General features: G+C 37.9%; 1 protein-coding gene across 6 annotated transcripts in view; it reads right to left on the bottom strand.

The window, feature by feature from the left end:
* The window catches only part of srgap1a (SLIT-ROBO Rho GTPase activating protein 1a), a 203,057-nt gene that overhangs the window by 129,134 nt on the left and 58,856 nt on the right, over window positions 1-15,067 (bottom strand). For all 6 annotated transcript variants that reach the window (XM_055155343.1, XM_020926055.2, XM_055155345.1 and 3 more), the window contains exon 2: window positions 846-1,041. In XM_055155343.1, the coding sequence (XP_055011318.1) occupies window positions 846-1,041 (196 nt within the window). The remainder of the gene's footprint in view (window positions 1-845; window positions 1,042-15,067) is intronic.

Raw genomic sequence — 15,067 nt, 5'->3', positions numbered from 1 at the left:
TTGCAAGGAAAAAAAGGAAAAATATATATGACAAGGGACTGCGAATCATCATAGATTTTTGCAGAATTCACGAGCACAAGCACTAAACTCTGTTAATCTAAGGTGAGATAAATTTGATTTTATTTGTAAAAAATACGGGACCAGTGAGCTCCTGCGTTTCTCAGACGTCACTGAAAAAAAGAAATCTGATTGAACGATCACGTTTGGCTTAAAACGCAACAATGGTGGTGGGAATCAGTGGAGGTAGGAATCAGGGTGACATCGATTTGTATAAAAACTACACAGAGACATTGTGGATTTGTCGGGTAGGTGTAGTTCAGGTAACAACTAACTATTATCAATATACAATTACCATTAATTGCTGCAGCTCTAGTGGCAAATACAGAGCAGAGCAAGTGTCCAGCTCAACAGTTCACAAAGGGCAATGAGTTCATGATGTAATACGCAACATTGTCAATCTAATGCAAATACTATGCTATTAATTGTCGGGGTACTCCAAAAATACAGATTTGAGACTGGAATCAAATTTGTGATATTAATCAGATAGACATAACGTCGAGCCGGTTGTCAAATGTTTGGTCAATTTATTACAAAAAAGCAGCGACGAAAATAAGAGCCCTCTCCGTTGTTGACGCAGCCCGACTCTGAGCAAGAGATAAAGACTGATGGCGCTCATCAGGGCAATAATCGCATTAGGAGCTCCAGATCTCATCTCATGTTGGAATCCAAAATGAGCTCCATCTGGCATTCAAAATCAAATAAGTTTTTTATATTTAGGAAACAAATGAGACTGTCAGGCCCCCTGTGTTTCCCATGTGGACCATTTGTCCTGACAGCATTCTTACTTGTACTGTTGATGATCTTTTGTGCTTCTGGTTTTGGCCATGAAGCGCTCAGCGAGTTTCTCCAGGTTTCGTGAGTATTCCATCTCAATCTCGGCCTTTTTCCTGAAGAAGTCCTGGAGGTCCTGGAGCAGCTGGACTCGCATCTCCGTCTGCTGGTCCAGACATTTCTGCTGCTCCACCAACTGTGCCCGGATCTCTGAAAGGAGAAAAGAGGAAAACGCAATTAGAATTACTGTTATAAACCGAGCAATGGGTGTTCTACATGTATCTCTATGGTGGAATGTTGAGCAGTTACCACACATTAGGAAACACTGTCGAAAAAGTTTTAAGATTCAGTTCGAAAAAAACACAAAATGGATCAAAGCCTGTGATCAATACGAGCGTTCATTGTCGTGTTTGATTTTCAACAAAAACGGTGAGAGTGATTATTGTATTTTCCGGGCTATTGGGCGCACTCTTAAGCCTCCAACCCCATCAAAAAACCACTGCGCCCCGCAATCCAGAGCGGATTAATATACTAATAAATAAATATATATATATATATATAATATATATATATATATATATATATATATATATATATAAAATACGGATATAAATACTAAATAAATATTTAGTTTGGCCCACGACTTAGTCCCAGTTTTTAATTTTGGCCTTTATGAATTTGAGTTTGAGCTCCAAATTTGACCCTGTAACCATTAGAATCGTGAGATTTCATTTGAGTGGAGCTGAAGACTGTGGCTGACGTCACACTTACTTAGTCAAACTTTTTTAATACAGTCTATGATCAGCTCCCATTGGTCACTGCAGTTTTTGAATGTGATGTCAGTGGATTTATTTTTATTAAGTTGTTTTAGATTAATTTGGCTGTATTGCAATCCAAAATTATAACATAATGATCTCCGAGTGTCATAGATTCTAACTATACAGCAGACACAAGCACATTAGGTCTCCTTTAAAAACGTCCTCCATACTCTTCAAATTTATGGATCTGTTCCAGTGCTATCCATAAGTGTAAAGTGCTATAATAATAAGTGTTTACAGCGTACTGTGTTATATTATGGTTATGCTCATTTGTATTGATCCAGAGCAGGTCCCAGGTGTTTCATTAAAGCACATTTCCATGATGGATCTAATGTAATGAGATTCCCACATGACCCCACACGCTTTATGCGCCGGTGTCCTTAAGCGCCATTTTCCACAAGTAAAACAGCTGAAGAGGTCTTTCAGGGGGAAATCAAGCTCAACTTCCTTGATATAAATAACAGCAGGTTCCTTCTCCGAACACACAAACAGAGAGGACTTCCTGCGTGTGTCCTGTCAGAGCAGCACGGAGACCAGAATGGATTTCCTCTAATGGAAGGTGGCCTCGGCGTGATATCTTCAGCACAGAAAACTTAATGATTAATGAGGTGATTTAAACACACACACAAGTACACCCTCTCAGACAGAAAACACACTGTTCCACCTTCTGATGTGCTTGTGCTCCACTGTGTTTTTAAACTCCATGCACCTTCAGTAGGATTTGGATGCTTTCAGATCTACAATTGCCAATCTCTACTGAACACCCATCCATTTTCTTCTGCAGAAGTCTAAGCACAAACACACTTCCTCCAGCTCTTCCCCAAGGCGTTCCCTGGCCAGCCGAGAGACATAGTCCCTCCAGCATGTCCTGGGTCTTCCCCGGGGCCTCCTTTCCCAGGGACGCATTCAGGAGGCAACAGGAACAGATGCCTGAGCCACTATGTTTAAAATCTGAAATAGCCAATGTGAGCTCAGAGGTACGGCCACTATTATCAAAAAGAAAATCAGAACAAACATTATGATATTTTGTATATCTATAAAATGAGTGGAAGCTGTGGAACAACTGTACAGAAGACCTAAAATTGTGCACCACTCTGTTCTATTTTATAAAGAAGTTGAAATGTTTAACGCTGTGTAAATAAATGAATTATGATACTTAGTTTGTGCTGTAGTACTTTGTTGTACTGTTACTGATTTGTTTGTTTCCTCTTGCTGTATTTATGAAGATGAGCTGGTGTCAAGATGACGCTCTGGCAAAAGAATAAAGTGTAAAGACAGAATAAGAATAAGCTTCAGCCTGCACCTATTCAGTCTGTGTATGTTAAATATGACCGTCTGTGAAATGATATCAGAATAAACCTGTGACCGAAAACAATTAATCAGTCAAAAATCAATCAACCTCAGCTGGCTTGTCTTGATGTGGAGGAGCAGCGGCTCTACTCCGAGCTCCTGTGTGACTGAGCTCCTTACCCTGTCTCTAAGGGAGCGCCCAGCCACCCTGCGAAGGAAACTCATTTCAGCCACTAGTATCTGCGATCTCGTACTTTCTTTCATTACCCAAAGCTCATGGTCAAATATGTCACCATGTTTAACCAAATAACATTTTTTTATACATATATATTAAGTGGTTGTTGGTTTAACTCTTGGTTTAACTCTTAAACTCTTGACTTTGAACTTCAAATGAACAGTTTGAATTTAATTTCTATGTATAGTGAGTGTGCTGGTTTTATGTTTTTTGTGTGACTGTTGCTGTACTTTTCCCCGTCCTATAGATGATTTTGCATCAACCTGCCAAGGGACTGAAGATGGAAATTAGTCACGCTGACTATAATCTTTACATATTTACATTTTTAATGCTCATTAATATGTGCTGTCCATTTACAAATAAATAAATAATACATAAGAAAAGACCATAGGTGAGGGGTAAATTGAGAGCTTTGCCTTTCGATCCAATACAGCGACCGCATCTCTACTGACCAAAAGGTAGAAAAGCAGCTGTTAACATGAAAACTACGGCTTTGTGACATCACAAGGTGGAACTGAGCATTTTGAGCTTTGGAGATGTGGACAGACTAATAACAACGAATTACTCAAACATGTGCGACTGAAACAAAACACAACTTCAGGCCTGTTTTTGTTAAGATAAGAGTATTATAACATCAAGTAAAGCTCACAAGAGTCCATTTTGCACAATACAAGACCTTTAACTCATGGTTCTTTTCATTTCTCAACTGACGCTCAAATAAATAAATAAATAAACAGTGCACTTTCTCAGGCAATGCAGTAGTCAATCCCATTAAACAGGCTCAGTCACACGTCCAAACGTGTGTGTGTGATGTATGCGTCTAAATGGACCAATCAAATTAAACCAAATCAACTCGCCTCCATTTAACCACATTAAATCTTCTCACCTTCTAAACAAATGAGATGTATGTTAACTTTATTAGGCACTGTTAATAATATTTTGCAGTCTTGACACATCTGGCAAGCAGCAGTACATAAAACGAGCCGCACAAAACAAGGAAGACAACTTTGCAATTATAAATAAATGCACATCATTGTATTTCGACTCAGCCCAAACATTATTACAGTAAATTTTGACAGACCGGTGCTTGGCCGCTATTAGGAACGGTAAACATCGGTGCTACTGTCAGACTGGTGGACCGCCAAAAGTACTTTCAAGGAGATGTAGTCAGCTATAGACTCAATTGGCTTCCTGATAAATGCTAATGCGAGTACACCAGAGCCTAAAGTATGTCTAGTGGCTATAGATAACGCAAAGGAAACACAAAGAATATAACGGACCATTTAACACAATTATATCCACGACTGCTCACAGCGGGCAATTAATTAGTCTGAGATTTCAATATGGAGAAATCAAAGGTAAAAACGACTACGATAATAGCTGTAGAGGATGGGAAGTTGATCAATATTACACTGATTTAATAATGTACTTGAGTTATTCATGTAATATTTAGCAGGGGCGGTGCCAGAGAGGGGCTTGAGAGGGCACTAGCCTCCCCTAGAATGGCCAGTGCACCTCCATAGCTCCATTTTCATCCAATTTTTGCTCCATTTTCATCCAATTATGACTAAAAATGTTCAAATGGCAACCACAGAGTGTACAAAATGAGACTAGAATAAACAAAAGAATGCCATATTATGTTTTACACAAGAGAAAAATGAGCTTGTGAGAGTTTTTTTTCCATGTGTTTACATTTAGACTGGACAAAAATGGGTGAGTTATATCTCTCACAGTTCCAAAAAGCAGCACTAGAATGGAAATAAAACTAGGAAATGAAATAAATAACAAAATCGTGAGGCCAAAATTGGAAACTGAATCATGAAATGTACATTAAACATTAGGATTTATGTTGAAATCTCATATCCCGTCTCGTGGAAATTTTGTCTCATCCCATCCCTTGTACGCTCCAAGGCTAATGTTTTTTCACTCACAGAAAAGGCATAAGATAAGTAAATGAAAATGTTTTAGATTAGTTTTGCCACAATACAAAAATTTCGATACTTAAGGAGAGAGAGACTCGATGCTTGATACCGATTTTGATATCCAATTTATAATTTTAAAAGCTATATTGTAATTTTTAATACAAAATAACAGCACATGTATATTGTCGTCTTACATAGTTCTGATAAAATTCCAGAAAAAACTGTCCAGGAAAAGTATTTTTTATCCTTATTTTATAATTTTTTCCTCTTTTTTTTTCAGTATTGATACTTTAATGAGCATCTAGTTTCGACACTAGTTTTAGTATTGATTAGTATCTGAGTCTTGACAACCCTACTGCAAACTTAAGCTGACCAACTCCAAAATAGGGCTGGGGTATCATTAAGAAGTTCCCAATAAGATACATACCTCGATACACAGGCCACGATACTATACGTTTTTCGATTCAGTTCACTTTCGATTCAATATGATTCGATATGATATATTTAAAATCTATTCGATACGGTTCAATAAAAAACAAAGGCTAACACATGGCTGTGATACTAAAAGTCTTAATGAAAAGCACCTATTTTACTCAAAATAGTCAAAATGCCAAATGTGTTGCATAAACAAGTTTCTTTTCTCCAAACAAGCAACACAACTGTAGCTCTTTCACAAAATAATTTAGTAAAATATACAAAAAATTCTCTTGGTAATATATCGATATAGCAGCTCATGATATCAATACTGTATCATCAAATTAAACTAAACAATATATAGATATTTCAATATTTTTGCACACAGTTACTCCAGAGGTTTTCGTTGTGCTGTCCCTGTCTGGTGCCACGGTGGTTCAGTCAAGTGTCCTGCTCTGGTGCATTCCTGTGTCTGAGTCATGTGTGTGGTAAACAGTAACAGGCTGAGGGGATTTCATTATGGAGACTGTGTGTGTGGACATCAAAGCTCAGTGTACTCCGTTTCAAAGAGGACGCGGACTTTAACTGTGAGCACCTGCAGAGGAGTTACAGCACAGCCAGGGCCATGTGCACAGTGTCTTCTCATTTCCAAGTCATTTAATGCAATCCTGTGACGACGGACGGCTGTTTGTTGACGTTGGAGACTGGATAAAACTAGTGGCGCTAAATCAACTTTGGACAAGATTTTGCAAAATCAAAATTATTCTGGTGATAAGGGTAAGCACTGCTCTGTCAGAGGCTTTGTTAAAGTTTAATCTGAGCTTTATTTTATCACAATCTGACCAGAAAGCAGTGGTGTAGCAGGGATTTTTTAAGTGGGGGTATGAGATTTGTGACGTCATTGATGTGATGAATTTTGCCCATCTACCTACCTTAAAAAATAATAATAATACTTTTTTTTTTTTTTTAACTCACTTAACACACACTTAACACAAACATAAAGGCGCTAATCCAGTAAAAATCAGTAATGTCTTTTTTTAAAACTCAAAATTATGCAGAATCATGTTATTAACATTAACACTGTTTATAATCGCCTACAGAACAAAAATTATAGGCTACAACACATGAATCAGGGCTGATCCAGGATTAAACTAGGTCTCAACCAGGTCCAAACAAGGTCTTAACCAGGAAAAATCTTGGATTTGAGAGCAAGAGAGCCCGTGGAGCAAGGTGTCCACAAAGTGCGATCGGGCGACGGCTGCTCTTAGCCCCGTGTGGTGTGGAGCTTTGCGCCGGTCCTTTCACCTGCAGTCACCCAACAGTCTACGTGGGCGGACCTCTAGGCCCATCTGGACACTCAGTCCTGGTTCTGTTCTGGTTTAGACCCGTTTTAGTCCCGTTTTAGTCCCATTTTAGTCCCGGTTCAGTCCTGGTTCAGTCCTGGTCCCTCATGTCTCAGGTCACTATAGGACAGTACTGCAGATTTCATGAGCCTATGCAGTTTGTTTTCACCATTGCCAGTAGCTCCGGTTTGACATTTAACTTGTAGCTCTTTCATATTTTTTTATTTTTTTTTATTCTTATGTCGGGAGAAGTAGGTGGACAGCGTACCTACTAAATCCCCGCCAGAAAGAACTGACTTAGCTAAAACTACAACAAAAATGAAAATCAAACTCTAAAACAGGACCATGAATGCTCGTACTAATCAGAGGTGTTATTTTGCCAGTGTGTGCATTCTGTTACCATGGCAATTCCTAAACATTTCACCATAGAAATACATGTAGAACACCGCCAGCATGACGCCACTGCAAAAAAATCAATACTATAGTTTGTGAAGCGTAATGGTTATATTTGAACGAGGACCAAAAACAACATCAACAACGATCCAGCAGACTGATGGTGCAGCCAGGGCATCCAAAAAAAAAAAAAAAAAAGCTAAATCGTCTGTAGTTACGAGCCAAACCCCTTTGTCTCTCGGCTCCACTGGACGTGTTCCCATCTCTCCTTTGGCCGCCGTGTGCATACTTCGCATAACCCCATTCATGGCAACAAATATGTCCGAAGTGGAGCTCCAGAATGGCGTCTGGTTTGCCTGACAGGCGCTTCCTTTGTCAGAGAAAGTGCTTTGTAAGCGTGGCAGAGACTGACCCACATAGCTGACCTTCTGTGAGAAACTAGGCCTCGGTAAAAACAGCTGAAATTAACGTAGTGGTGCATACATTTTGAGTTGTTATTCAGGGGTGTTATTGACGAAAGAACTTCTCAACTAAAGATATATTCTGTCCATTGATTAGTTCACAAAAAGGAGGTGTGGCAAAACTCTCAGGATTATTACGTATCTCTGTATCTGACCCAAACTGCACTTACTACACCTAAACAGGAGTTCATGGAAAAACTACTATTTATGCAGAAAAAAAAACAGCTGAACTTGTGAATCTTGACTTTAATCCATAGACTAAGGCTGTGCAATTAATTGAATTTTGATCGCAATTTCGATTTGTGTGTCAGATGATCTCCAAACCCATAATTGAGTTGAAACAATAAAAAACTTAACAAAGTTTATTTTGGGTATATTTATTTTTTGGAATAAAATAGATTGTAGAACAGCTGAATATATAGTTTATTTTGGATGCATTTATGTTTTTCTATGCCTTATTTCATGTTCAAAGTATATTTTATTAATTTTATGTTTTATACATCGCAAAACTGCTCTAAGGTTCATATTTGTAGCCCCTATTTATTTTCAGTTTGACGTAAATTATCAATGACAAACTGTTTTTGAGAGAAAAATGCTGAATAAATGCGCCGTGTAACTAAAAAAATAATCGTTTGAATAATCGTGATTTCAATATTGACCAAAATAAATCGTGATAATGATTTTTTTCCATAATCGAGCAGCCCTACCATAGACTGTATAAAGACATGGACCAGCCCAGCTTTAGTCAAATGAAGTAGTTATGGGGCAAATTTGGAGCCGTGTTCCATATTAGAAACAGGAATTGATTTATGGACAAAATACCAAAATAAATAATAAAAACAACAGGATCATACAGAGCGGGTTAATATGAACATTTTAAGACCAAAATGAGAAGCCTGACAGTAGCATTTACACAGAGAGGAGTGATGCTTTTTCAACACAAAGTGTATTTGAGCAAGACTTGATGGAGCCAGAAGTGCGCCCATGCTCACTTCCAATTTCGAGTGCAGCAGCTATTAGGTAATCTATGTTCATTTATCTCTACCAGAGGTCTCCAACCTGTGGCTCAGGAGATATCAGTAGCTCTCCACCGCCTTCCAAGTAGCTCACCAAGGGATTTCTGAATTACATATACACGTACACATTGTGCTCACTAAGTAAAATTTGATGAATTAAATGCCTTTTCCCATTGTACATGAATCATTTTGATGCCTAACTTTGTGCACTAATAAATGGATAATGGTTTACGTTTTACAGGCATTTAACTGTACCTCATCTAAGGCTTGTCATGGCTCTTATATTTGCTCAATTTCTTGTGACCACTAAAATGAGTAGCTATCTGACATTTTCATTTTGTAAAAGTGGCTCACCGGAGGAAAAAGTCTGGGGACCCCTGATCTGTACAGTCTATGGTTTTATCTGCCTTTTTATATATAAATACCAAAACATACCAAATCTTCAGCCAACTTACACTCACTTCCCAACTTCTTTCTGCTGCCGTCCCACTTAAATGCAACAAAATAAAATGATTTGTCAAGTAATGTAAAGTTAGGCTAATCAACTAAAGGACTAAATTTCTATAGTTGTAGCCAAATTATACCAAAAGTTGCTTGCATTGTTTGTTTGCTGCGAGTTTGCATGTATTTCTGTAACCTATACAGCCTAAAAACTTTGCCAGTGTTTTGGGTGCTGTCTCTGATTGCAGGCTCCAGCAGCAGCAGCAGCAGCAGCGGCAGTTATCTGGGGCATTCTGTACCACATCAGTCCCAGCGCATGCAGAACAGCTCATCAGCACCACCTGAAATAGAAGCTGGAGTCTCGGAAGGGGAAAGAGGAGAGATAGTGGCCCCTCCCTCTGCCTCCCAAACAGGCAGCTTTGGGATGGATCCTGGGGACTCACATTTGCTGTTTACCAGGTTAAGTATTGCAATATAAAACACATAGATATGTTGGAAGACTATAAAGAAGTAGTACTCAAGTTAAAGATATATACGATTTTCCTTTGAAGCCCGGTACCAGATTAGCCAGGCCGGCGCCACCTAGTGCCTCTGCTCAATTTCATTTCTCTCCAGCGACTAGGTCAGGAATCAAAATACACTAGACAGTTTGCAAGAACCCCGGAAGTTGTAGACCGCACACCGGCCAATCAGCGAAGAGCTGAACCAACCCAAGTTGCGATATCAGACTGCATAAGCTATCCTCCTTTGGATTTACTTTGTCAAATACAAACTTCACATTTTTTATTGCACCTTTAATTCGCAAGTTCACCTCGCAGAAACGACAATGATCGTTGACAGACATGTTCACTCTCTGCTTTGTTTGCTGTTGTGCTGGAAATTACTTGGACACCATTGAACGTTCCGGCGCATTGCATATGTCACGACCAAATAGCAGCAATTGGTTAATTAAAAAAAGCAAATTCTAATGCTGTGAGGTCAAACGGTTTCCATGAAGTGAAACCGGCTGATGAATCAGGCTAGTACCAGACAGCTTGCAGCCTGGTTTTGGGCCCCGGACCCCTGTATCTACCCTGGTTTTCTTCGCAAATAAAAGGACTTCATGCTTCATACTGATGATCATGTGTGTCAATATTTATTCTTGTTCACCTTTAACTCAGTCAACATTGTGAAAACCGTGAAAACTAAAAAATAAGATAGAGAAAATTGCTCAGCTCTACATGTTACCTTTAAAATAAATACAAAATACAAAACAATATATTTACCATCTTTGCCTACACATCACCAGCGGTAGTTAAAGAGCCTTTCTTTTAAGTTTAACATCTTTTCCTTACACTTTTTTCTACATTTCTAACATCTTTTTCTCTCTTTTGCAACTACTATTTCTCCCTCTCTTTACTTCTGGGACAAGGTAAAAAAATAAAAAAATCACATGACTCTTAAAAGGTAAATCATTTTTAGAAATAAAATATATCAAATTTATAACAGTGGTGTTCTGACACATCTTAATATTGTGCATCATGAGTTTAATCTGCTTTTTTATATATACTAAGAACCAAAACATACCAATTCTTCAGAAAATTCACCAACTTCTATAGAACTGTATGGATTATTTTAAATGTTTGTATATGTTTTGTAATAAATAACTATATATATATAGGCAGGGTACAAGACTAACTACCATCAGATGTAATTATAAGGCCACCCTGGAGTTTGTAAAGGCGCATATGTTTTCAATTAGAGCTGGAGTTGGATATTGGATGATGTCTGTTTACACTTCATCATTGGGTGACAGTCCTGGAGTGGACTAATACTTCTACAAAGTGAAGTTGCTCGGTTTAAATTGTAGGGATCCCGTTGCCATGTTGGTGGAGCTTCAACATCTGGAGAAATTTATACAAAAATAGCAGTTTGCCCAAGCAGTTAAATGAATCAGAGATGATCCCTATTAATTTATGTCCACTCATTACTTAGTTATTTTAAGATTCCCTTTGCATTACTATGACATTCTCTCCAGATTAATGGCCCTATTATGGCAAAACTGACTCTTGTGAGCTTTAAGTCATGTTTTAATGTTGTTACCTCCTCGAAAACCTTGCTCATTTCCACCTCGTGATGTCATGAAGCAATAGTTTTCAAGTTAGCAGCTCCTTTCATGCTCTGTTTAGTAGACATTCGCAATTCCAAGGCTGATATTATCCAAATGATTGTAGTGAAGGAGTATCGAGTTTAACAACACATTGGAGCGCTTCCTGTATTACCACATGACATCACAAGGTGGAAGAGTGTTTTCTGTGTGAGAGAAGAATTATGCAGGGTTTGCGTGTTAAATATAAACTCCAGGTATGTTTTTAAAAAGGAAACAACATTATAACATAGATCTGAAAATAGATCTGAGTAATAAGGGCTTTTGATTATGATCTCAAATCATTTACAAATAAATATTGATTCAGCCGATATCCTTTATATACATATAAATTGATGGAATATAGATATTTACTGGTCGTAGTCCACCCAGAAAGTCTCAGAGTCTTTGAACTTGCATTTATACAAAGTTGTTCAGTCCAGTGAGGTTTTAATTCTTCCGATAGTTTATGTTATTAGGTTCTTTTTTCACTGGTGGGAGGTCAGCAAAACCAAAACCTGTATAAAGAAGCTGAGTGGACACGTCACATCAACATCACGTGACCGCTTTGAGGAAGACCACGGGGAGTAGTCGAAGTATAAAAACAAACTTGGTCTGAAAAAAAAACAAAAACCCTAATAACATAAAGTTGTTCAGTAGTTACTAGAGCTATAAATAACAGCTGCATTTGCCTTATGTTATTTTTGTTTTATGTTTTTTTTTTTATTTATGTATGTATTTATTTTGGGCAAGTAAAGATTATACAATGGAACATATAACTTAAATGAAATCATAATACCACTGAAAATAATCACAACAACAAATTTGCCCAAAAAGGAGTGGGAAGAAGAAAATGTATTTAATCTCAACATTTATCGTTATATCGGTTGACATCGGGTATTGGACAATATACCTAAATATCAGAATTGGTATCGGAACTTAAAAAAGTTGGATCGGTGAAACTCTTATGAAATTATCTCCAAAACTTGATTATTTTCTGTCCAAATTTGCAGCGCTAAAAATAACCTAATACCATCAGAAATAGAGGGACTTGTATTACAAGATTATTCCATCTGACTTGAGTCACACAAACCAAACCCAAGATAATGGACTGTACTTGGCAAAAACAAAACATGAATGAATATGCCAGTATTTCAGAGGTGACGTCATTATCTGAGGAACACTTTATGTGCTTGGTATGAACGAGTGAGTAAAAGAACGACTGTCACAGTACAGTCACTGAACATTACTTCACGTTTTGCATGGAAGCTATTGTCTGGATTACTCAAACTGGTAAACTTCTAGATGAGAACAAACCCATTTCTGTTGAAACATAAAGGGGGTATAGATACTTTGCAGCTGAGGTCATCAACAATCCCTGGGGGTGTGATGCTAACCAGAAGCACTGCTCTGTTAGAAGCTCTTACTCATTCAACAGGACCCTGAACGCTCATATTGATCACAGGCTCCTGGAACTGTCTTGTTTAGATCAATTTAGTATTTTTTCTTAAGTTTTCAGACAATCTTGAATCTTTTTTTGTATGTGTTTGCCAATGTGTGCATTGTGTCACCATGGAAACTGCTGAACATTCTGCCACTAGAGTGTAGGGGTGTGCATCGCCATGAATCTGGAGATATGACACGTACCACGATATGCATGTCACGATTCAATATATCATGATATAACCCGATACTTAAACAAATGACGATATATTGTGATTTATTACACTACATATAATTACATATAATATTATGGTCGAGGACACATTCCCAAGAACAACAAAACAATATAATTTATTATACTTTAAAATCATGAGAACAGTAAGAAGTAGTAGTAGTAGAATTTTAAAAAAAGGACTTAAAAAATAAATAAATTCGATAGCATTTTGAATCGATATGAGATTTGCACAATGAAGTATCACGAAAATAACACTTAATTGAACAAACCCCCTTTCTGTTGTAACACATGATGATATGATGGATTGAAGTAAAAGTATAGATACTGGAGCAGAAAAATACCCAAGTACAAGTAAAGGTATCACATGAAAATATCTACTCAAGTAAAAGTATTAAAGAACCTGTTTAAAAAATACTTAAAGACGGATTTTGCACAGATTTTAAGGTCTTATAAGGCTTCAAAAGTATTGATTTTGATACAGATTTGTTCAAAATTTTGTTCAAAAGAAACAATTGCATCAAATTGTTTTTTCCCAGCTATTTTTCTTTGTATATTTTTGTTTGCTCAAATTATGAATGTGCTAAAAATAAACCCTCAGTCTTTTCAGCAGGTCTCAAACAATAAAGAAAATACTGTTGACACGAGAATGCTTGCAGGTAAAAAAGACAAAATGTTTTATCGGAAATGCCTTTCGTTTAGACGGTGACGGTGTTTCTGGGGTTTAAAAACGCAAAAATCTGAAACCACCCTCCAGAGTGGAAAAGTTATATATGCTCCACTGTAGTGTTTCCGTCTACACTGCCCAAGATGCAAAATTCTGGTCATATCTGCTCAGGTTGCGTAGGTGTTTACGTCACATACATACAGGACACAGAAACAAACATGTCAGATCATTTCCATGCGTCGAACCTTCAAGCTGCAGCTCTAATAAACTTACAAGAGGCATCCCAACAAATGTACAGAATATACAGAGATACTATTAGTGAACAGAGAAGGATCTGCAATCACCTCTGTCAAATTCTTGATCCACCAGTTCGTTACAGGAAACTCAAACGGATATGGACTAGACTTGGGAGGACCAGTCGATGGTGGGACGACTTTGTGGAAGGAGTAGCTGATGAAAATGTCTGTTGTGAAAACTTCTGTATGTCCAAAGATGCTCTTGTTGCTTTAAGTACAAACATACCCAATCGAATTCCACACACTTTTCCGTCACCGTATGCACCCAGATTTCCTCCTGAAAACACTTGTCTAAACGCGGAATAAAAAGCAAAGACGCGACGCCACTTTTGCGTCTTCTATTCAGACCGTCATCATATAAACGTAGCCTTACTTTTCAGTCCTGTTCAGCGTAGTAGAAAGTACAGAAACCTGCTCTCAAATGTAGTGAAGTAAAAGTAAAAAGTATCCACTGTAAAATGTACTGAAGTAGAGTACATACACCTAAACATTTTACTTAAATACAGCACTTTACTGCTTCTACTTGTTACCTTCCACCGCTGAAGATAAAGGGGCTACAGAGAGTACAGTATCATGAAGTAATGCCAGCCTCCACACAACAGGCTGCCAGTTCTACGAAAGTATTTTATCAGAAAATATTACAGCTCGGTCCACGTGGGTCCCATTACGACATCGCACTAAAACGCGCTCACAAACCACAGATCCAACACAAGGCTCACATACTCCACTGTGATCCCGAGAACGACTTTTTAAATCACTGTGTAAAGGAGCTTGGCCCAATCATAATCCTCCGCTTGGTTCACAAACTGCACGCTGAAAATTCTTCTGTCAGAGTTTACGATCCAATAAGAATGTGGTGCTCGTCATGACAAAGAGGTTAACAAGATCGGTAAAAGACGAACACTTTAACTCACACGACTATGACGGGTAAACTACTAAATGTTATTAAAACAGAACAATTGATTGATTGTCTCCATGGAAGCTCTATTGTTTTATAGTTGGCCATCTTGTTACATTTATTCAATTAATATTAAAAACACGTATTGCTTTTGCACAGATCTGACCTGTAAGTTAGCCTGGTGACGTCACCAAACTTTCATGGAGATAATTATTTAATCTTTGCACTCTTTCTCCTTATGA

The sequence above is a fragment of the Boleophthalmus pectinirostris genome, unplaced genomic scaffold, assembly GCF_026225935.1.
Source record: "Boleophthalmus pectinirostris isolate CB_2022bp ecotype Guang Dong unplaced genomic scaffold, ASM2622593v1 HiC_scaffold_2, whole genome shotgun sequence".
Lineage (NCBI taxonomy): Eukaryota > Metazoa > Chordata > Actinopteri > Gobiiformes > Gobiidae > Boleophthalmus > Boleophthalmus pectinirostris.
The sequence above is the reverse complement of the archived record's forward strand: the minus strand, read 5'-3'. Positions and strand labels throughout refer to the sequence as shown.